The sequence below is a fragment of the Salmo salar genome, chromosome ssa24, assembly GCF_905237065.1.
Source record: "Salmo salar chromosome ssa24, Ssal_v3.1, whole genome shotgun sequence".
Classification (NCBI taxonomy): Eukaryota; Metazoa; Chordata; class Actinopteri; order Salmoniformes; family Salmonidae; genus Salmo; species Salmo salar.
In genome coordinates, this window is record NC_059465.1 from 24,056,770 (window position 1) to 24,081,741 (window position 24,972).

Below are 24,972 nucleotides of genomic sequence, written 5' to 3' on the forward strand. Positions count from 1 at the left end.
TGAGTCTCCAGCTTCAGTGATTTTTGCAGTTCGTTCCAGTCATTGGCAGCAGAGAACTGGAAGGAAAGGCGGCCAAAGTAGGAATTGGCTTTGGGGGTGACCAGTGAGATACACCTGCTGGAGCGCATGCTACGGGTGGCTGCTGCTATGGTGACCAGTGAGCTGAGATAAGGTGGGGCTTTACCTAGCAGAGACTTGTAGATGACCTGGAGCCAGTGGGTTTGGCAACGAGTATGAAGCAAGGCCCAGCCAACAAGAGCGTACAGGTCGCAATGGTGGGTAGTATATGGGGCTTTGGTGACAAAACGGATGGCACTGTGATAGACTGCATCCAATTTGTTGAGTAGAGTGTTGGAGGCTATTTTGTAAATGAAGTCGCCGAAGTCGAGGATCGGTAGGATGGTCAGTGTTACGAGGGTATGTTTGGCAGCATGAGTGAAGGAGGCTTTGTTGCAAAATAGGAAGCCGATTCTAGATTTAATTTTGGATTGGAGATGCTTAATGTGAGTCTAGAAGGAGAGTTTACAGTCTAACCAGACACCTAGGTATTTGTAGTTGTCCACATATTCTAAGTCAGAACCGTCCAGAGTAGTGATGCTGGATGGGCGGGTAGGTGCGGGCAGCGATCGGTTGAAGAGCAGGCATTTAGTTTTACTTGCATTTAAGAGCAGTTGGAGGCCGCGGAAGGAAAGTTGTATGGCATTGAAGCTCGTCTAGAGGTTTGTTAACACAGTGTCCAAAGAAGGTCCAGAAGTATACAGAATGGTGTCGTCTGTGTAGAGGTGGATCAGAGAATCCCCAGCAGCAAGAGTGACATCATTGATGTATACAGAGAAGAGAGTCAGCCCGAGAATTGAACCCTGTGGCATCCCCATAGAGACTGCCAGAGGTCCAGACAACAGGCCCTCCGATTTGACACTACTGAACTCTATCAGAGAAGTAGTTGGTGAACCAGGTGAGGCAGTCATTAGAGAAACCAAGGCTGTTTAGTCTGCCGATAAGAATGTGGTGATTGACAGAGTCGAAAGCCTTGGCCAGGTCGATGAAGACGGCTGCACAGTAATGTCTCTTATCGATGGCGGTTATGATATCGTTTAGGACCTTGAGCGTGGCTGAGGTGCACCCATGACCAGCTCTGAAACCAGATTGCATAGCGGAGAAGGTACGGTGGGATTCGAAATGGTCAGTAATCTGTTTGTTAACTTCGCTTTCGAAGACCTTAGAAAGGCAGGGTAGGATAGATATACGTCTGTAGCAGTTTGGGTCTAGAGTGTTTTCCCCTTTGAAGAGGGGGATGATCGCGGAACATTTCCAATCTTTGGGAATCTCAGATACGAATACGAAAGAGAGGTCAAACAGTCTAGTAATAGGGGTCGCAACAATTCGTCAGATAATTTTAGAAAGAGAGGGTCCAGATTGTCTGGCCCGGCTGATTTTTTAGGGGTTCAGATTTTGCAGGTCTTTCAGAACATCAGCTATCTGAATTTGGGTGAAGGAGAAATGGGGGAAGCTTGTGCGACTTGCTGTGGCGGGTGCTGGGCAGTTGACCGGGGTAGGGGTAACCAGGTGGAAAGCATGGCCAGCCGTAGAAAAATGCTTATTGAAATTCTCAATTATAGTGGATTTATCGCTAGTGACAGTGTTTCCCAGCCTCAGTGCAGTGGGCAGCTGGGAGGAGGTGCTCTTATTCTCCATGGACTTCACAGTGTCCAATAACTTTTTTGAGTTTGTGCTACATGATGCACATTTCTGTTTGAAAAAGCTAGCCTTTGCTTTCCTAACTGACTGTGTATATTGGTTCCTAACTTCCCTGAAATGTTGCATATCACAGGGGCTATTCGATGCTAATGCAGTATGCCACAGGCTGTTTTTGTGCTGGTCAAGGGCAGTCAGGTCTGGAGTGAACCAAGGGCTATATCGGTTCCTGGTTCTACATTTTTTGAATGGAGCATACTTATTTAAGATGGCAAGGAAGGCAGTTTTAAAGAATAACCAGGCATCCTCTACTGGCGGGATGAGGTCAATATCATTCCAGGATATCCCGGCCAGGTCAATTAGAAAGGCCTGCTCGCTGAAGTGTTTTAGGGAGCGTTTGACAGTGATGAGGGGTGGTCGTTTGACCACAGACCCATTACGGATGCAGGCAATGAGGCAGTGATCACTGAGATCTTGGTTGAAAACAGCAGAGGTGTATTTGGAGGTCTAGTTGGTTAGGATGATATCTATTAGGGTGCCTGTGTTTATGGATTTGGGGTTGTACCTGGTAGGTTCATTGATAATGTGTGTGAGATTGAGGGCAGCAAGCGTAGATTGTAGCTATGGCCGGGGTGTTAAGCATGTTCCAGTTTTGCATGCCATTTTGGCATTAATACATCACATATCAGTTTGCAAACAACGTAAAAAAAACAACAGCATTGAGTTAATAAAACTGCATACAAACGTGGTCTCTTTGTTGTTTTCTTGAGTAAGGTAGCTCCAAAACGCAGGTGTTTCAGCCTAGCTCAGTGCTTTCTGTGGTGGTGGGGCAGCCAGTTGAAAATATGGAGCGTAAGGGTCGGTAATGTACTCTAGTTGCGCCATGATTGGCTCAGTGTTCTGTTACTCATGGGGACACTATGTCACTACAAGATCTACGGGGAGTGCTCAAAAATTCAAAACCGCCTGGGTGCTCACATAGAGTTACATTAGAAGTGCCCATCCAAGAAGGCTCAAGGAAATTGGCCACAGATAAAATTACGTCAAATCACATACTGTAGCTTTGATTAGACTGATCACGTCAACATCATACTATCAAAATCTTAGCTAGCAAGCTAGACAAACAATCATCATCATGAATCAAGTCAACAATCTACTGGTAAATAACTTTCAATCCTTGTCATATGAAGAGAAATTATATATAAAACGTATCAGTGCTCATCGGCCATTGGACATAAACATTACACAACAAGTTGGATATCACAAATTCAACAATGAGTGGTTTGGAAAGAATCAGTGGCTATATGCAAGCGTTGCAAAGTAATCACTATCCTGCTATTCAGTGGAATGGGTGTGTGGTCCAAGTCTGGGTTGAAGGGTCTCTTTTCCAAGCTTAAAAGGATAAACATTCACATGCAACACCATGAGCCAGAAAAGGTTGACTACATTGGCCTTGCTGTCAATCCAGCATGACTTCTGCCGCGCTCAAAACAACTGGAAATTCGGAACTGGGAAATCTCAGACTTCAGTGAGTTCAAGACAACTGGGAACTCTGTAAAAAAAACAAGCTCCGACTGGGAAAATATGTTTTGAACAGTCATTCAACTTGGAATTCCAAGTTGGGAACTCTGACCTCTTTCTAGAGCTCCGACCTGAAGATCATTATTCAGCCTGGTTTTTTTCAGAGTTCCCAGTTGTCTTGAAAGCACTATAAATCCAGAGAACTTTGATGTCAAAGTTTGATGACATAATTTGCCCACAAGAAGAACCGCCACGCAAATTCCTGTTTAAGTGAACACAACACAACAAGGTGAGTCCAAAAGTGCATTGTACTGTATGCTGCTGCATAAATGATGTAATATGCCAGGGAGATATGTATACTGTAGCTAAGAAAGTAACACTAAGTGTATGTTGTGTAGTAAGTTGTTAGTAGGCCATGTGCCTCACCCTAATAATTTGGTCCCTTTCCCCCTCATAACTTAGCCTACTGTTCTAACTTGGTGGTGGACATGTAGCCCATAGCCTGTTTTAGAGAAATGTGATCATCAAATATTGTAAGAGCTTTCATTGTCTGCTTATATTCCCCCTGTATTTATCCTACGGTTCTGACTTGGTGTACAGGGAGAATAATGTAAGAACGGACCATCTTCTGAATTCTGTCACTGTACATTTCAAAAGTGCTGAACAAATATTTATATTGACCAAGTCCGTCCTAGCTCGCTCAAAAACGTCTAAATCAAAACTATGGATTGCCTCTTATCTTCTTGTTGTCCCCTTATGCCATAATATGTAGCTCAATTATTAGTAGAAAGTCCGCCATATCAGCTATGTTTTTTTAAAAGGCAGTAAATGAGGCTGAATAAACTGTTTCGCTGCCAGACAAGGCTCCGCTGATTGCCAGGTGCAGCAGTGGTAAGGTGTTGGGACTCTACTGTTGGGACAGCTTTGTGTAGGCCCTAACAGTTTGTGGGCACCGTTTTGACCATTATAGTTCAATTAATGTATTGTTTAGTGTTGTGTTGTGTAGTGGCTTTGCTGGCATGCATCCCACAATTTTTGTTTGTCCCACCAAGATTTACATGCTAAAATAGCCAACGCAAACAACCATCCATGTGATTGCTGTAAAATGTTGTATGGAAATACAGCTCAGTGTCACAGTAAATGAAGGTTGCAAAGTTATTGACAAATTTATAATAGGTGTGCAATAATAAATGCTGTGTACTCTGCTGCCCTGCAGCTGTAACCCTTTCTAAATTCAATTCGAGAAGGGCGTGTCGTAACTTCGTACAGCGTGCAATGCCACAAGAGGGCTCTGATTGGTTATGCGCGCCACGAGTCTGGTGTCTACTGTGCAACACAGCACAAACCTAAACAACAGCGTAAAAGGACAGGCAGGGAATGACAAGAGCATCCACCGCCTGACCAAGCTGGCACACGTAGACCATCAGAGACCAAACATAAACAGAGCATTCGTCTGTCCTCGTAAATGTGTCATGCGCGCAACAGACAGTTATTAAATATCCGGTAAATCAGGAATATTGTGCTGTTGCTCTCTGTATTGGAGGTTGCCGTCTGACAACAATACAGGCTACATATACTATATGGGCTATTGAACGGAGCAATATTTATATTTCTAGATATTAATGTAGTGCAATTATGCAATTGTAAGATAGGCTACTGTTGATATAAATACTGAAATATGGGTTCTAGATTAAGCAGACAGAGTAGTCTGGACAATGAGAATTTTATGAAAAGGCGTCGCAAGCATCTTGACAGCACAGGAGAAAGCGACAGAGGTGGAAGTCGAAGCGGCGGCGACTTTCTTTTTACAATGATTCTGAAATCAGACAAACTGCCGGGGATGCTGCGAAGGTCCAACCACAGTCCCTACGTGAGGCGAGTGGCATGGATCCGAGACATACAGAAGCTGCTCCGTGATCGCAGGATTGATCAGGCAACCGACGTGCTCAAACTATTGAGGAAGGTAAGGACACACTACAGTATCTACATATATGATTGCATGATTGCGCACAGTAGGCTGACGTCGCCTGCATCGATCTGCTGCCAAGACAAATACCAGCCATCACTAATGTGCGCTGCTGATCATCATCATGTGTTTGGTCAATCCCATTCTAACAATTTTGATTTTAATATTTCAAACAGATACATTGCCCCATATGTAGCGAGCATAATTTAGACTGTCGTGGATGCGTCAGAATATTACACATTTTGTAAGCGCGCTACATTATTTAACCTCCATTTTAAGTACCTGCCAACACAGTGCCACAGGTGTTCCTCCTATTGACCCGTTATGGAAGGAGGCGTTTGTAAACTATTAGGCCCGCCCACCACTCTCACTGCCAGCTCTGGCGTCTGGTAATTTCCTTGGCACCGCTATAGACCATAGTATGCAGGTGCTGCTGCTATTTCAAATAACTATCACAGTTACTATTCACAATATGGTATACATAGCATATTGCACAGATTTGTCTGAGTGCGTGCACTTTTTCAGAGTTTCTAATAATAGCAGAAACAGGATGCCATACCAGTTTAGAGTGACTCTGCCATATATAGAGTGAATCTGGCATATATTCTCATGAATAGGCAAGTGCAATAGCTAAGTGCAATAGCAGTGGTGTCACATGGGACTCTAAGTGTCAACGTCTGTAGGAATATTTTTTTATTAACAAAATGTTCCTATTTCACTACATTATCTTGTGCCATTCCACACATGTAATGATAATGTAATATGCTTGGTATTGACATTTGTAGGAAAACCTGCATTTGACCAATTGAATTGAATCCTATTTTGCCTGTGTTTCGTCCTTAAATGTCTGATAATAAGGTTAGTTCATTTGCCACTGCATCTTGCGTTTGGTTGAAATTAAGCGCAAATGGAGATTCTCAGTTATTAATCAAGTGCAATCGGCATGAGTAAGCCCAGCCCAGACCAATACCCCCACCACGGTCCCCCTAACTCACATCACAGTCTCCTCTACTGACAGGTCACTGGATGACTATTCTTCTGCTGCCAGACCATTCTCCGTAATGGACCTCGGCAGTTATAGCAGGAGATGGTTCCAGAAATACAGAAAATCACACCATTTACATATTGATCAATTCAAGTTCTGCCTCAGCTATACAGGGGATATTTTTATGTCAATTCACATAGCTCAAATATAGTAGGTAGCATTGACATAGTATTTGTATATATTTAATTGGACCACCGAATTGGTAATGATTGCTACACAACATGCTTAGTCATGGTCAGTAGCACACTAAGACACAGGAATGCATGATGGCTTGAAAATTCCCAAGCAGAAACCATTGTGTCAAGTTTGGATTTTGCCCTATTTATTCGCAATCTACGCATCATGTTTCTAAGGAAGGATCAAGATTTCAAAACATGTTATCAGCTGAAAAGAGTCATTTCTATAACAATACCGATGGTATGACAATAAGACTGTTGATGCTCTGTAACACTATCTGTGCTAGTCCTGTTTTCTAGCTCAAGCGTAAGCCCCTCTCTCTATCAGGCGTTGTCCAATCTGTAGTTAATTACACTGAGGACTTGACAGAGGAGAGGGTAGAAGCTCCTTAATCAAGGCAAGGAGATAACCCAGGGTGCCAAAACTGCATGACAGCCACATCACAGGGGACCCTGTTTTGATTGAATATGCCTCACATTATCAGCATTCAGGCTGTTGCAAATGGAGACAGGTCTCAAAAATTACATTCTGGTTTGTAACTTAATTAAAAGAGGTGATCCATCATCCACTGTAGAGTTAATGGGCGTGCTATGGTTAGGTTAGAGTTACTGTAACAACTGAATGAACATGTACGTGTATAGACAACTGAGTTCATAATGTTGCATCGGCAGTAAAGTGGTAAAGTCTATTCTTCACAACATCCCATTTAAAAAGACTCCTCATTGCTTCGGACGTGGTGTGGTTACATCTGTATTGATCATGTTTTAATGCCTCTGAGATGATCAGATGTGGGCCACAAGGACAAACAAAACAGAAGGGAATTATTTTTAGACCTGTCTTCTCGAATAAAGAGAAAGAGATTCTCACTCGTTTTGTGTCTCTATGGTGTTTACTGTTGCTCTTGTTATAAGGGAAGTCAGTAATGTGTGGCTGCTGGCTTCCCACTCAAACTGTCCTTTGCAATCAAGGCCTTTTGTTGTGTGTGTGTGTGTGTGTCCATCCTCCCTGTCTCTCATATCTTGCTGTATGTGCACGTCCATCTCTACCTCTCACATACACAGGCTAATTAGGCCTTTGTAGAATTGAGGCTCATGACAGCTATCTTATTCAGCCTGTGGAAATTGTCCTTTTCTGTTCCATTTCTTCTCTCCTTACTTAATTCTTAATTCACGTCTTAAAAGGTGTATGCAAATCTTTTAATCCAGTTGGCTCTGATTTGTAGCTTGTTACGGGCAGCATTCTCACTCAAAAGCCTTTAACTTTACCTGTCATGTAGCAACTCTTTCGTGTCTGTCTGCCCTAAAAAAATTGCCTGCACCATTCATGGATAAGTTGTTTTTAGACTAATGTTTAGAATGTATTGCACAATGGCAGGCCTAAACAAAAGGCTTCATCAAACATCAAAAGAAGAAGCAAAAGCTCATCCATCATTGAATGTTTATTGAACTCTCATATACTGCAGGATTTATCAGAAGGACACCAGTTAGTGCTAAAGTTAGAGATACAGGGTGTGCAATACGCTGGTACGCTAAAGCTCTTTGCAACTCCAAATCACTGAGGTGTGGGTGGATATCCCAAAATAAATGCTTCTGCCTGGAGCAAGGCATATTAAGCACATTACAGTATTCAGGTAGAGCTCTCTTCAGATGAAAGCCTTCAATGAATATTTTTTTAACAAAAACAAAAAACTTGCTTATCTGTATCCCATCTACAGTAGCATCACATTATTATCTCAGGAAAGTCTCAATATCCACTTTATACCATATATTGTTTATTGGTAATATTTCCTTTCACAATATAGCCTATGATCAGTCGGGTTTTCATGAAATACAAAAAGCGATAATTGTGGCCTTAAGGCACTTTGAGTTATACTGTCTCCTCTTGTCTGATTTGGCAGGATCTGGGCTTGGAAGGCACATCCCTCAATGACATCTTATATAAGAATGCTGCTTTTCTCAACCTGGTGGACCCCATCTCCCATGAGTTGTTGCTCAGCCTGGCTCGCGAGATGCAGTGTCCCAAGAAGGTAAGCTCTCACCAACACTCATCTCATGGCGTATTGTCTGCTTGGCTTGGAATCAAGCTTCCAGAAATCAAGACGTCAAGAGAACAAGTCGTGAATAGAATGAAATGCTGTTCAAATACAATCATTATGGGGGAAGGTCTTCCACATTGTCTTGCAACTGTTTCTCCTCATGGTTTGGCTTTATAATGATTGGTCCTATAATAATGTCTGTGTATTATTACCATACAGATGAACTGGATGTTGTTTACATAAAAATATTGATAAAACAATGATAGAATAATCTCTCAGTTATGCAACATTTACACATGATGGCAAATTACGTTGAAATGGGATGGGGATGCCGAAAGTAACCGACTTTACATAACAGACAATGAATAGAATTAGCGTCTTTATTTCCTCACTATCCCTCCTGTTTTCCACACTGTTGCACACAGCCTCTGATTACTTTTACTTTGCTCCAGCAAGGCACCTAAATTGTGTTTTGTTCTGGAACAGCTCAAGGCAACAGTCTTAATGTAGCATTCAATAACAGAACCCTGTTCCAGTTGTTTTGAACGGTCTTGAATGACAGAGATTAACAACTGTTTAAGAATAAAGGAACACTGAGCTGAAAATGTCCTTTCAGGATCTAAAGCTGTATTTCAATCAAGAATGCTCTGCTAGAATGTTTCTCAAAAATGTAGCGGTTACATAATGTACTGTATTTTGCTTATACTTGCTGTGTTTTGCTTATACTGTATGTGGTCTCAAAGAGTGACAACCATATTTGGAACTAAACTAAAAACAGGCTATTCTTTTGTTGATGTACTTGACTTCTCATTCTGTGTTTTGGGTGATTTATCTACCCCCAGAAGGATGCTGACACCATCAAGTCATCAGATAAGATCTGCAGACAGCTGATCTACCACCTGACCCCTCACTCCAAGTGGCTCAGACAGAGCATGTCCAGACGGAAGTCCCAGGCCTGGTAAGCCCCTCCATCTAGCCATAAGTCTTTCACACATAGAGCCACTGCTCCATGAACCCTGACTCCCCAAACTGCCCAAATATTAACACCGCCATTTGAAATGGTGCCAGTGCCACACGCATACATACCTCTGACCACCACCCTAGACATCATCAAAGTGGGTTTTGAGTGGGTTTGGCTGACATTCACTAGGGCTGGGACACAGCGGCCTCTGGACTGGCAGGGCAGGACCACAGATGCTACCAAAAGTGTCAGTCATTCCTCTGTGTGGTGCTGTTGTCACCACAGCAATGGATTGTGCAATGGTTTCAGTCCTATTTGACTCAGAACAGGCTGTCTCCATACATACTACAAAAGTGGCCAGTTTGGTTGGGAATAAATAGGGGGGGTTGTATAAAAATAAGATCCATTGGCACCTTAGATGAAAACAGGTTATTTATATCAACCGGTTTTCTTGTCATCATACTGCATTAATATGCAAATAATTCATATGGAAATAGGTGGCAAATGAATTGACAAGTTCTTCTGTATCTAGGTATTTAGTAATTCTATACACGAAAAAAGCAGGATATGATTACGCTTGTTCCAGTAATAGCTCATTTAAATTTTTTACAGATGGATAGACAGTGGAAACAATCAATTTTCTAAATGAATAGAAAATAAGCAGAAGAGAACACGATCTGATGAGCCGTTCTCATTGTGCTTCAGTCTGAGGTAACAGCACGAAAAGACAGAGAATAATGAGTGAGTATCAAAAGGATAGTAACAAAATGATAGCAACACAAGGATCAAGTGAAACAAGACATGGATTCCAATATCTCCTTGTCTTGCTGCTCAACTAATGTACAGTTAAACTCAAGCAAGGCATTGATGCGCCTGCAGACATTGATGCCCCCCTGATTTAGGAGAGACATTAGATTATGTTGAGACTGACTCACTGACAGCATCTTAGAGTGTGTGAGGACGTGTTCCCATGTTGAATGTGTAGATGAGGTGGTTATTTTCACTGAGTCATTCAGCTGGCTCCATAAAACCTGCAGAGTGCGACTGTCTCACACAGTCTGAGACAAACAGCAGGACAAACATTAGTCATCACCTCCCATTGGTTGTTATGTTCCGCTCTAGGGAAACTACACTCACCCGTATTCAACACTCAAATGGCACTTTCTAAGGTGTTCCCCTATTCAAAGTTAGTTGAGTTGTAGCAAATCACAAAAGAAAGGATTTCTGTTTCTGCTAAAATATTCTTGAACCTAGATGTTATCTGTCGAGCTCATTTTACTTGTGTCACGCCCTGACCTGAGAGAGAGGGTTTGTTTCTCTATGTGGTTAGGTCAGGGTGTGGGGTGGGCATTCTATGATGTCTATTTCTTTGTTTTGAGCCGAGTATGGTTCCTAATCAGAGGCAGCTGTCTATCGTTGTCTCTGATTAGGAATCATACTTAGTCAGCCTTTCCCCACCTGTAGTTGTGGGATCTTTATTTTGTACTGCTTGTTAAGCCTACAAGACATTACGGTCGTATTCATTGTTTATTCCTTTTGTTTGTAGTGTTCTGATGTAAATAAAATACGATGAACACTTACCACGCTGCGCTTTGGTCCACTCCTTTTGATGATCGTGACAACTTGAGTAGAACTTTTTACATTTCTCACTACTATACCGGAGTGCAATTCTTCCTTGCTGATTCAATTGTGATAGGAGTTACTGCACAAGCAGTCACAAATCGAATGCTATGCAATGCACACAGATAGGCAGCTATACCACCCTGCTAAACAAATACATAATAACTACCAACTATAAAGTCTCATCATAATACATCTAGCTGCTATAGCTACATCCACAGATCTTTCATGGCATATTCTGTTTAAAACTAGGTTTTTCTCTTCTGGCTAATTTGCAAATTCCTCTTCATAGGTTTAGACATACTCTTTAATTATCATATATGCATAGTCACTTTAACTATATATTAATGTACTGTACATACTACCTCAATTGGCCCAACCAACCAGTGCTCCCGCACATTGGCTAACCGGGCTATCTGCATTGTGTCCTGCCACCCACCACCCGCCAACCCCTCTTTTACGCTACTGCTACTCTCTGTTCATCATATATGCATAGTCACTTTAACCATATCCACATGTACAGTGAGGGAAAAAAGTATTTGATTTTGTACGTTTGCCCACTGACAAAGAAATGATCAGTCTATCATTTTAATGGTAGGTTTATTTGAACAGTGAGAGACAGAATAACAACCAAAAAATCCAGAAAAACGCCTGTCTAAAATGTTATAAATTGATTTGCATTTTAATGAGGGAAATAAGTATTTGACCCCCTCTCAATCAGAAAGATTTCTGGCTCCCAGGTGTCTTTTATACAGGTAACGAGCTGAGATTAGGAGCACACTCTTAAAGGGAGTGCTCCTAATCTCAGCTTGTTACCTGTATAAAAGACACCTGTCCACGGAAGCAATCAATCAATCAGATTCCAAACTCTCCACCATGGCCAAGACCAAAGAGCTCTCCAAGGATGTCAGGGACAAGATTGTAGACCTACACAAGGCTGGAATGGGCTACAAGACCATCGCCAAGCAGCTTGGTGAGAAGGTGACAACAGTTGGTGTGATTATTCGCAAATGGAAGAAACACGAAAGAACTGTCAATCTCCCTCGGCCTGGGGCTCCATGCAAGACCTCACCTTGTGGAGTTGCAATGATCATGAGAACGGTGAGGAATCAGCCCAGAACTACACGGGAGGATCTTGTCAATGATCTCAAGGCAGCTGAGACCATAGTCACCAAGAAAACAATTGGTAACACACTACGCCGTGAAGGACTGAAATCCTGCAGCGCCCGCAAGGTCCCCCTGCTCAAGAAAGCACATATACATGCCCGTCTGAAGTTTGCCAATGAACATCTGAATGATTCAGAGGACAACTGGTGAAAGTGTTGTGATCAGATGAGACCAAAATGGAGCTCTTTGGCATCAACTCGCCGTGTTTGGAGGAGGAGGAGGAATGCTGCCTGTGACCCCAAGAACACCATCCCCACCGTCAAACATGGAGGTGGAAACATTATGCTTTGGGGGTGTTTTTCTGCTAAGGGGACAGGACAACTTCACCGCATCAAAGGGACTATGGACGGGGCCATGTACCGTCAAATCTTGGGTGAGAACCTCCTTCCCTCAGCCAGGGCATTGAAAATGGGTCGTGGATGGGTATTCCAGCATGACAATGACCCAAAACACACGGCCAAGGTGTGCAAACCTGGTGGCCAACTACAAGAAACGTCTGACCTCTGTGATTGCCAACAAGGGTTTTGCCACCAAGTACTAAGTCATGTTTTGCAGAGTGGTCAAATATACTGCTCAAAAAAATAAAGGGAACACTAAAATAACACATCCTAGATCTGAATGAATGAAATAATCTTATGAAATACTTATTTCTTTACATAGTTGAATGTGCTGACAACAAAATCACACAAAAAGAATCAATGGAAATCCAATTTATCAACCCATGGAGGTCTGGATGTGGAGTCACCCTCAAAATTAAAGTGGAAAACCACACTACAGGCTGATCCAAGTTTGATGTAATGTCCTTAAAACAAGTAAAAATGAGGCTCAGTAGTGTGTGTGGCATCCACGTGCCTGTATGACATCCCTACAACGCCTGGGCATGCTCCTGATGAGGTGGCGGATGGTCTCCTGAGGGATCTCCACCCAGACCTGGACTAAAGCATCCGCCAACTCCTGGACATTCTGTGGTGCAACGTGGTGAGTGCATCTGAGACATGATGTCCCAGATGCACTCAATTGGATTCAGGTCTGGGGAACGGGCGGGCCAGTCCATAGCATCAATGCCTTCCTCTTGCAGGAACTGCTGACACACTCCAGCCACATGAGGTCTAGCATTGTCTTGCATTAGGAGGAACCCAGGGCCAACCGCACCAGCATATGGTCTCACAAGGTGTCTGAGGATCTCATCTCGGTACCTAATGCCAGTCAGGCTACCTCTGGCGAGCACATGGAGGGCTGTGCGGCCCCCCAAAGAAATGCCACCCCACACCATGACTGACCCAGCGCCAAACCGGTCATGCTGGAGGATGTTGCAGGCAGCAGAACGTTCTCCACGGCGTCTCCAGACTCTGTCATGTCTGTCACATGTGCTCAGTGTGAACCTGCTTCATCTGTGAGGAGCACAGGGCGCCAGTGGCGAATTTGCCAATCTTGGTGTTCTCTGGCATATGCCAAACGTCCTGCACGGTGTTGGGCTGTAAGCACAACCCCCACCTGTGGACGTCGGGCCCTCATACCACCCTCATGGAGTCTGTTTCTGACCGTTTGAGCAGACACATGCACATTTGTGGCCTGCTGGAGGTCATTTTGCAGGGCTCTGGCAGTGCTCCTCCTGCTCCTCCTTGCACAAAGGTGGAGGTAGCGGTCCTGCTGCTGGGTTGTTGCCCCCCTACGGCCTCCTCCACGTCTCCTGATGTACTGGCCTGTCTCCTGGTAGCGACTCCATGCTCTGGAAACTACGCTGACAGACACAGCAAACCTTCTTGCCACAGCTCGCATTGATGTGCCATCCTGGATGAGCTGCACTACCTGAGCCACTTGTGTGGGTTGTAGACTCCGTCTCATGCTACCACTAGAGTGAAAGCACCGCCAGCATTGAAAAGTGACCAAAACATCAGCCAGGAAGCATAGGAACTGAGAAGTGGTCTGTGGTCACCACCTGCAGAACCACTCCTTTATTGGGGGTGTCTTGCTAATTGCCTATAATTTCCACCTGTTGTCTATTCCATTTGCACAACAGCATGTGCAATTTATTGTCAATCAGTGTTGCTTCCTAAGTGGACAGTTTGATTTCACAGAAGTGTGATTGACTTGGAGTTACATTGTGTTGTTTAAGTGTTCCCTTTATTTTTTTGAGCAGTGTACTTATATCCCTCATTAAAATGCAAATCATTTTATAACATTTTTTACATGTGTTTTTCTGCATTTTTTTTGTTGTTATTCTGTCTCTCACTGTTCAAATAAACCTACCATTAAAATTATAGACTGATAATTTCTTTTTCAGTGGGCAAACGTACAAAATCAGCAGGGGATAAAATACTTTTTTCCCTCACTGTACATACTACCTCAATCAGCCTGACTAACCGGTTTCTGTATGTAGCCACGCTACTTTCATAGCCTCGCTTCTATATATAGCCTCGCTACTGTTTTTCACTGTCTTTTTACTGTTGTTTTTATTTCTTTACTTACCTATTGTTCACCTAATACCTTTTTGCACTATTGGTTAGAGCCTGTAAGTAAGCATTTCACTGTAAGGTCTACACCTGTTGTATTCGGCGCATGATAGAAATACACTTTGATTTGATTTGATTTATTTGTATACTACTGTATATGAGATTAATGAGGATACAGGTTTAGTATATCTGAGGCACATCATAACATGGCAGGTCAATCCACAGGGGCCCTGTACACACAGGAGACAGCTGAGGATTATGACAGTTGGCAACCTTGCATGGCCACTTTCTCTCTATCTGTCTGTCACATGTTGAAATTTCAGACCTGCAGCCAGCCAGCAGGAGTGCAGCAGACACCTGGGGTGAAGAGGGGGCAATAAGGGGCGGTAACCTGACTGATCAGTCTGACTCGATATGACATTCTGCTCCTATCCCTCTACTCTGAGTTTTTCTGTGGCTGTGAAGGGAACTTTTACATTTTAGTCATTTAGCAGATGTTCTTATCCGGAGTGACTTACAGTTAGTGCATTCAAGATAGCTAGGTGGGACAACCACATATCTCAGTCATAATAAGTACCTTTTTCCTCAATAAAATAGATATCAGCAAAGTCAGTGCTGGTAGGGGGAAAAGACAAGTGCAAGTGTTAGTTAACGAAAGGCAAGTTGTTTTGGGGGAGGACGGTGTGTGTGTGTGGGGGGGGGTGATGTGGGATTATTTAAGATACTCTTTGAAGATGTAGGGTTTCAGATGTTTTTGGAAAATGGGTAGGGACTCTACTGTCCTAGAATTAGGGGGGAGCTCATACAGCAGAGTCCAGGCTGAGCAGGAGCTGCCCTCCCGTAGGGGTGGGAGAGCCCAGAGACCAAAGGTGGCAGAACGGAGTACTCAGGTTGGGGTGTAGGGTTTGAGCAGTGCCTAAAGGTAGGGAGGGGCAGTTCCTTTTGCTTCTCATAGGCAAGTACCATGGTCTTGTAGTGGATGTGAACTTCGACTGGATGCCAGTGGAGTGTGCAGAGGAGCAGGCTTACATGGGAGAACTTGGAAAGGTTGAACACCAGGCGGGGAGCCCAGCCAACAGTGTTTTGCAGTAGTCCAGACAGGAGATGAACAGATGAATAATAGAGAGTGGTGCTTTAAACATTAATGACTTTGCAAAAACAAAATTATGTGAGCTGTGCAGTAGCCCAAGGGAGATATGTGGAGAAAATGGGCTCCTTGAAGAAATTATTCTCAACTATAGTGTATAGCAGGATGACTTTTTCATCGCAATCTGTCTCTGTAAGGACTCTTCATTTTGACAGTCACTATATTTAGCAGATTAACATGCCCAGGTAATTAAAATCAGTACTTTTGTGTTTTTTCAACAATGAGCCTTCTAATTTACAGTGACCCTCAGACCCTTATAACAAATTCCTCTGGATTTGATGGCCACAATATTGATTCCTTGAAAAAGGCCGTAAATGAGAGAGAGAGAGAGAGAGAGAGAGAGAGAGAGAGAGAGAGAGAGAGAGAGAGAGAGAGAGAGAGAGAGAGAGAGAGAGAGAGAGAGAGAGAGAGAGAGAGAGAGAGAGAGAGAGAGAGAGAGAGAGAGAGAGAGAGAGAGAGAGAGAGAGAGAGAGAGAGAGAGAGAGAGAGAGAGAGAGAGAGAGAGAGAGAGAGAGAGAGAGAGAGAGAGAGAGAGAGAGAGAGAGAGAGAGAGAGAGAGAGATTTCTTGTTCCCAGAGCACAGAAATTATGTGTCTGAGGAGAAGGGAATGCACACATTAAGTTTATGTTGCTCATCATCACACATTGCTTCCACAGTACATCATATATACACTATACTGTGCAGTATAAAGCCTGGTGTGAATTTTACGATATAGCATCTCTATATATGAAAAATGCCCCTCTTCCACATTTTGTTAATGATCGGACCCTTTTTTTCAATTTTCGCCTAAAATCTTACTGTCTGTATCTCTGGACCTGAAGAAAGGATATGCATATTCTTGATACCATTTGAAAGGAAACACTTTGAAGTTTTTGGAAATGTGAAATTAATGTAGGCGAATATAACACATTAGATGTGGTAAGAGATAATACAAAGAAAAAATACATTTGTATTTTTTTTGTTCCATCATCTTTGAAATGCAAGTGAACGGCCATAATGTATTATTCCAGCCCAGGTGCAATTTAGATTTTGGCCACTAGATGGCAGCAGTGTATGTGTAAAGTTTTACGCTTCGAACACACCGACAGCGTCGTTGCATTTTGGTACACCAGAATTACATTCATTTCCAATGAAATGCTGCGTTTGCCTTGCAGCATTGCGTTGCATAGGTGTGGTGCGTACGCTGGATTTATTGAACGTATGCGTCAAACTGTATGCGTAGATGGCTTGACAGAAATGGTAGCAGAAAGAGATTTTTTTGTTGCATACTTATCCAGATGATGCTGCGTACTATTTTGCGCAATGACGCTGTCGGTGTGTTCAAAGCATTAGACTGATTCAATGAACCATTGCATTTATGTTGAAAATGTTGTGTCAAGACTGCCCAAATGTGCCTAATTGGTTTATTAATACATTGTCAAGTGTATAACTGTGCACTCTCCTCAAACAATAGCATGGTATTCTTTCACTGTAATAGCTACTGTAAATTGGACAGTGCAGTTAGATTAAGAAGAATTTAAGCTTTCTGCCCATATCAGATATGTCTATGTCCTGGGAAATGTTCTTGTTACTTACAACCTCATGCTAATCATATTAGCCTACCTTAGCTCAACTGTTCCGCAGGGGGACACCGATCCTGTAGAGCACTGGTTCTCACCGCTGGTCCTGGGGACCCAAAGGGGTGCACATTTTTGTTTTTGCCCTAGCACTACACAGCTGATTAAAATGATCAACTCATCAAAAGGCTTTGATGATTTGAATCAGGTGTGTAGTGCTAGGGCAAAAACAAAAATGTGCACCCCTTTGGGTTCCCAGGACCAGGATTGAGAACCACTGCTGTAGAGGTTTTAAGTTACAGCCTTATTCTAAAATTGATTAAATAAAAAAAATGTTATCAATCCACTCACAATAGCCCATAATGACAAAACAAAAACAGTTTTTTTGAAATTGTTGCAAATGTATTAAAATAAAAAACAGAAATACTTTATTTACATAAGTATTCAGACCCTTTCCTATAGACCCGAAATTGAGCTCAGGTGCATCCTGTTTCCATTGATCATCCTTGAGATGTTTCTACAACTTGGAGTCCACCTGTGGTAAATTCAATTGATTGGACATGATTTGGAAAGGCACACACCTGTCTAAATAAGGTCCCACATTTGACAGTGCATGTCAGAGCAAAAAACAAGCCATGAGGTTCGCAGGAATTGTCTGTAGAACCTTGAGACAGGATTGTGTCGAGACACAGATCTGGGGAAGGGTACCAAAACATTTTTGCAGAATTGACTGTCCCCAAGAACACAGTGGCCTCCATCATTCTTAAATGGAAGAAGTTTGGAACCACCAAGACTCTTCCTAGAGCTGGCCGCCTAGCCAAACTGAGCAACCGGGGGAGAAGGGCCTTGGTCAGGGAGGTGACCAAGAACCCAATGGTCACTCTGACAGAGCTCCATGGTGGTGACAGCATCATGCTTTGGGGACATTTTGCAGCGGCAGGGACTGAGAGACTAGTAAGGATCGAGGGAAAGATGAACAGAGCAAGGTACAGAGAGATCCTTAATGAAAACCTGCTCCAGAGCATTCAGGACCTCAGACTGGGGCGAAGGTTCACCTTCCAACGGGACAACGACCCTAAGCATACAGCCAAGACAACGCAGGAGTGGCTTCGCGACAAGTCTCTGAATGTCCTTGAGTGGCAGAGCCCAGACTTGAACCCGATTTAACATTTCTGGAGAGAACTGAAAATAGCTGTGCAGTGACGCTCCCCATCCAACCTGACAGAGCTTGAGAGGATCTGCAGAGAAGTTTGGGAGAAACTTCCCAAATACAGGTGTGCCAAGCTTGTAGCGTCATACCCAAGAAGACTTGAGGCTTTAATCGCTACCAAAGGTGCTTCAGCAAAGTACCGAGTAAAGGGTCTGAATACTTATGTAAATATGATATTTCCGTTTTTTTTTTTTTTTTATACATTTGCAAAATTTTCCTAAAATATTTTTTTGCTTTGTAATTATTGGGTATTGTGTGTAGATTGATGAGGGGAGAAAACAATGTAATACATTTTAGAATAAGGCTATAACGCAACAAAATGTGGAAAAAGTCGAGGGGTCTGAATACTTTCCAAATGTAATGTGTTTGTATGAAGCAGAACAGTGCATTAGATCAATGGGCTCTCTTCCTTATTGCTCAGAATGAGCCATTGCATTGCTATTCCAATTTCTGAAAGTCAGCACGAAATCAACATCAAGGTTCATTGCCTTGATGTTCAGTGTACTCAATTTCCACATCACATCAAATGGAACCCACACCTGCCGTTCACAGAGAAGTAGTTCTATCCACTGAAGCAACACAACTTACATGCTGACCAGACCGGACACGTGGTTTGCGCGAGCGTTGCAAAATACATTTACACATACATGTTATTCAATCATTGCACACACACTGCTCGCAAGTGTCTGTGTGGCCAGGCGCTGAAATAGAATCTGGTTCTATTTGTGACGCTCAACGCGCTGCAAGTCCGTCCTCTCCCATCTTCTCATTGGGTTTTAGTAGCATACACTACCGTTCAAAAATTTTGGGTCACTTAGAAATGTCCTTGTTTTTGAAAGAAAAGCTATTTTTTTGGTCCATTAAAATAAAATAAAATTGATCAATACAGTGTAGACATTGTTAATGTTGTAAAGGACTTATGTAGCTGGAAACGGCTGATTTTTTTATGGAATATCTACATAGGTGTACAGAGGCCCATTATCAGCAACCATCACTCCTGTGTTCCAATGGCATGTTGTGTTAGCTAATCCAAGTTTATAATTTTAAAAGGCAAATTGATCATTAGAAAACCCTTTTTCAATTATGTTAGCACAGCTGAAAACTGTTGTGCTAATTAAAGAAGCAAAAAAACTGGCCTTCTTTAGACTAGTTGAGTATCTGGAGGATCAGCATTTGTGGGTTCGATTACAGGCTCAAAATGGCCAGAAACAAAGAACTTTCTTCTGAAACTCATCAGTCTATTCTTGTTCTGAGAAATGAAGACTGGGGTCACTTAGAAGTTGATTGCCAACCGCCATATAAAGTCCAAAGAAGAAAAGCCATATGAAGTCCAAAGAAGAAAAAGAAGCCTGGAGGAAGGAGAGATGATGAGAAACAAATTCGGTTTACCGTTTCATCTGTGGATTAATTGTCGGAGTAGAGGACCTTGTGCATTTCAGGTAAAATAACAACCCAATGTTGTCATGTGTGCTCCCTCTCCGGCCTCTAGGTCACCAGGCTGCTCATTCTGGCGCACACCTGTCACTATCGTTACACGCATCAGCGCATTATGACACTCACCTGAACTCCATCACCACCTTGATTACCTGCCCTATATATGCCACTCCCTTTGGTTCCTTCCCCAGGCGTCATTGTTTCTGTGTCATGTCTGTGCGTTGTTTGTGTTTTCTTGTTTTGTATTATGTTACGTTTATTTATTAAAACACTAACTCCCTGAACTTGCTTCCCGACTCTCAGCGAGCTCGTTAAAAATGTTTATATACCAGGACAAATTAGCGAGCTAGCTAAATTGCCATAAATGTTTAATGCTTTTTGACCTGTCCCCAAATTAATATAATTGGTTCAGAGTTTGTTTTTATATTTCAACCTGCTTGTCCTGATCGCATCTGGTGTGGGTGGACAAAATCAACGTGCGCACGATGGCGGGCGCACGCGCGTGTCCGGTTTGGTCAGCATGTTACGCTATCAAATGCATTTTCTATGCTGGTAAAATCTGTTAATTCCATGTTTTCTCTTTGATGGCTTACAAAAGTGTTACATATTTTATCAATCAAATATTTCTGCCACACTCTCCTGTTGCCACAATCCCAAATAATTTTTCTACCATTTGTCTGTCTCAATATTTTCTTGTTTCAGTCATTAAAACATGTTTGTTTGGCTTTCAAATGAAGTGTCATACAATCAGATGGTGAGTGTTTTTGGCTCTTGGTAATAAGGAAATCAATGCTTTTCATTCTCTGAATGAGGAGCTTGGATGTTTCGGATGTTTTGGCCCTTCACTGTGTACACTGCTAAATCCTCATGCTGCAGAATCAATATCAGCCTTCCGCTCCAAGCGTGCCCAACCCCCCTCCTTTATACAACACAGGAAACACAATATGACACAAGGGCCATGTTCCCAGGTCACACACTTAGATGATACAATTAACACAAAAATATCACTACTCAGCCCCTCTATTTCCCTCATTCATTAAAAAAAGGTGCTATCTAAAACCTAAAAGGGTTCTTCGGCTGTCCCCGTAAGAGAACCCTTTGAACAACCCCTTTTGGTTCCAGATAGAGTCCTTTGGGTTCCATGTAGAACCATTTCCACAGAGGCTTATACCTGGAACCAAAAATGGTTATCCTATGGGGACAGCCAAAGAACCCTTTTGGAAAAATTTTTTCTAAGAGTGTAAGCTCTGAGATATCTTAACTGAGCTTTTGTACTTTCATATCCAAGAATGTCTCAAATAATGGTCAATATCTAACCCTTTTTTTCTTTACAGTCTCAAGACAACCCTGCAGAGAAAAGTATCCACAGACACAGTTGACTTGTCTGGCATACCTCTCTCCAGTCGAGATGTCCGCCACGTGGCGTTCTACCTTCAGAACAGTGGGGATGCAGTGGTGGCTGTGGATATCAGCTTCACTGAGCTCCAAGATGAGAACCTCCGTGTCCTGCTACCCGTCCTGGGGTCTCTGCCCAAACTCAACACCCTGGCCCTCAACGGCAACCGGCTGACCCTGGCCATAGTCAAAGACCTGACTGAGATCCTGAAAGACCCAAAGAAGTTCTCCAGCCTGGCTTGGATTGATCTGGGCAACAACTTGGACATTTTCACCATGCCCCAGCCCCTGTTAGTGGCCCTGCGACGCCGCTGCAGCCTGAAGAGCAGCTTACCCACCATCTATGAGTACACAGAGGGCCAACCCTACTGCTACCACATGGAAACCTCCATTGAGGAACCCAGCCACTACGAGGAGGAGGAGGAGGCAGGGGAAGAGGAGGGGGAGGAAGATGAAGATGAGCTGGAGCCATGGGGTATAGGGGAGAAAAAGATTTCAAAGGACTTCACCCTACACTACTGTGAGAGGTGATGAGTTAAAGTCCCCCTGGCTCGGTTCAGCAGTGTTTGAAAGGCCTTCCCACAGCTTCAAGTTCCTACCTTTCCCATGTTGCCCTTTACACCATGAGCCCAGTCACCCATTGTGGCACGAGGGATGTTTAGCGCCACACATTCCAGAGACCATCGTTCCAACACAGCCACCAAATAATCTCTCACCATCTATGAGTTAACCCACACAAGACCACTGCAGTAACTGATTATGTTGGTGACTTACTGTGTTGGTGGATGGTGCTCCTAGGAACGAGGTGCGGTTTCATTGGAGGTGGGCTAGAAGAATTTAGGAAAAGGTGCTCTCTCTCTCGCCCTCTTAAAGTAGCAGCTGTGGAGCAAATCCCAAGGACTTGGGATCAGACGGCTTGACGATGGAGCGGCATAACGCTGGTGGTCTAATGAGCTGCTGTTGGTTTGGAAGCAGTAGGTCCCAACCAGGTTCTCTACCAGGACTGTCACTGAGACTATCCCTGGCAGGCAGGGCCTAGCTCCACATTGTGTGTTCTCTGTTAATCTCTCAACAAAGGCTATGAAACAAGTTCAACAGACTATACAGCCGACGAACCGTCACGTGATTCTGGCAAAACTGCTAAGTCAAGACTTTTTGCTTCCCCCCCTTTCGAAATGGCCACTTGTGAATACCTACGTAGATGTAAATGATGACACAAAACAGGGCTCTGTTGTATTTCCACAGGCTATTTTAGTGCACTGCTGGTGAATAAAGCCATCTTAGAAGACAACAGGTAGGACTCAACAATAGACAGTTGTTTTCACTGATTGTTTGTGTTTTCACTGATTGTTTGCTGTTGCCAAAACTCTGAGATTCACCACTCTATTTTGCTGTTTTAGTCATGATCATTTTAGAACACATGTGGGGTGAATGACAGTACAGCCAAGCCCCAAGGGTGGACCCATTCATCTCTTTGTAGTAAGGAATGTACCAAATGGAATCACATACTGACACCCTTTGTACTAATATGTCGTTATTAACATTTATATGTGCTTATATGTTTGTTTATTGTGGGAGGAACATGACTGTTACATATCAGCTGTAGGCTATTACCAGGACTGATAATCAGCGGGGTGGGCTGAGTATAGTGCTGGATAGTGGTGGTCTATGAAATAGCACATAATAGTTAAGTTGGGTTTACCAACTGCAGCTGAGCTCCATGCTGTATTGCACTTTAAGAAATGTGAGAAATGGATTTGACTTCAGATCCATTTCATTCTCTCATTGATGCATAAAGCTGTTTTTGCCAATTCATCCTAATATCAATATTGATTTTTCACAGCGATATTTCAGAAGCTTAACCACACTGACACCATAATATAAATAAAGGTCATTCTGAGAACTGTTATTAATGGAGTCAATGGATTAACAATAATTGAATAACTGGGTGTAATATACTTGTATCATCTGATTGAATATGTGTGAGGGTGTTTAATGTGTGTTTGCTGTTGTATAATGTCTGATTACTGTTGTAACTGTTTGTATTATTTATCATAGTTATTTCATTGTGAAAATGAGCACTCTAACCTCTGCTGGAACAATTAGGGGACACACAAGGGCAAGGTATTAATAAACTAATGACATACCGCTAGCAACAAATGTTCCCCATTTCACTGACATTAAATGTACACTGAAATGTAGCACAGGAAATCGCTTTTCATGTAAAATATGTGTATGTTTAAAAAATATCAAAGGCGTTGTAATGGTTTTATGGGACTATGATAGGAAAATATTTTGCTCACACTGTATATGTTAGCATTGTCTGGCATTGTTATACTATTTGTCAACTCTCAGTCATTGTATCTGTATGTGGTGCCATACTTAGAATGACATTTTACTGCCAATAAAAACAGTGACTCTAAGCAACTGTTTGCAGGATGAAGTGTAACAGAAAGAGAAGAGTAAGATTGGCATAAGGGTCACAAGAGCCCTAGTTAAGTTTAATTTCTATGTTAAAGTCATGATTGAGTGTTTGAGTGGGGGTGCAGGTGATTTAATAATGACACCGCTAGCAACAAATGTGATGAGTTAATTGTTTGTCTCTTTGGGTTGTTTTGACTCGTCTGCCGCTGCTCATTGGCACAAACAACAGGAGGAAGTGTAGAAGTGTCAGTAAACAACAAAGCAGCTATGCAGACTTGAGAGGTGATTGATGTGGGTGGCTAGGCTAGAGTTTTAGGGGTTGGGGTGCCAGGGGAGGGGTTTGTGTGTCTGTGTGCCAGGGGAGGGGTTTGTCTGCGTTGTTGCATCCCATTAGTAAAAACCTTAAGCTCCCATCATGCACCAAGGCGACGCAGGGGCAGGGATAGGGTGGCAGTCACAAGGTCTTGTCCCTGGTCCTCTCCTCCCCAGCCTTTTGTCCCTGCTGCCACAGATGGTAATGTGGCATTTCCACCAGGTGGCTCCCATAAGGTCACAGCACAGTGTGACTGTCACACCTCCCAGGTCGCAAATGCCATGTTCTATCTAGGTCAGACATACACACTGTAATAGTCAAGGATTGCCCACACCACATCTTGTAGATTTGGTCTTGCTTACATAGCAAGTCAAACATCATACATGTGAAAGTCTTAGTTCGCTTGTTGTGAATATTTTAAGACATGAGCAGATTTTCTGTATCTACTATGTTCACACAGCTCATGACTAAAGGCTTCCTGGGTATTCTTTTAAAAGGGAATCACAAAATGTATTTAAATGTCGTAAAATACCATCACAAAATGTACTTAAAGTTCATAAAATACAGTGTGGTCAGCATCATCCTTGCTGTATCCCCTTGCTCATGACTAAAGGCTTCCTGGGTATTTTTTTAAAAGGGAATCACAAAATGTATTTAATGGTCGTATAATACAGTGTGCTGTATTCCCTTCCTTTGTCCAGTGAATAGTTAGCACTGATCTGAAATTCAAAGATTATAGTTACCCATCCTCCTTGTCTGATAGAGCAATAATGTTTGCATAATGAGTTTGGCGGAAGCACACTTGAATAGATTATAGAATTAAGCCTGCTTCTGCTAAATCAAGGGGAGGAT

At 42.8% G+C, this 24,972-nt stretch overlaps 1 protein-coding gene across 1 annotated transcript; it reads left to right on the top strand.

The window, feature by feature from the left end:
• The first annotated feature begins 4,573 nt into the window (after positions 1-4,573).
• On the top strand, positions 4,574-23,806 carry LOC106585502 (leucine-rich repeat-containing protein 75B). The gene is made up of 4 exons (XM_014171780.2): positions 4,574-5,179; positions 8,302-8,430; positions 9,282-9,397; positions 21,323-23,806. The coding sequence occupies exons 1-4, from the start codon at positions 4,895-4,897 to the stop codon at positions 21,912-21,914; spliced, it is 1,122 nt and encodes a 373-aa protein (XP_014027255.1). The 5' UTR covers positions 4,574-4,894; the 3' UTR covers positions 21,915-23,806.
• The last annotated feature ends 1,166 nt before the right edge of the window (positions 23,807-24,972 follow it).

Bases quoted from the DNA above. Each gene is read 5' to 3' on its own strand.
- LOC106585502 (XM_014171780.2), top strand. From the start codon at position 4,895: ATGGGTTCTAGATTAAGCAGACAGAGTAGTCTGGACAATGAGAATTTT. The intron at 8,431-9,281 runs GTAAGCTCTCAC...ATCTACCCCCAG, and splicing joins AGATGCAGTGTCCCAAGAAG to AAGGATGCTGACACCATCAA. The intron at 9,398-21,322 runs GTAAGCCCCTCC...TTTTCTTTACAG, and splicing joins AGACGGAAGTCCCAGGCCTG to TCTCAAGACAACCCTGCAGA.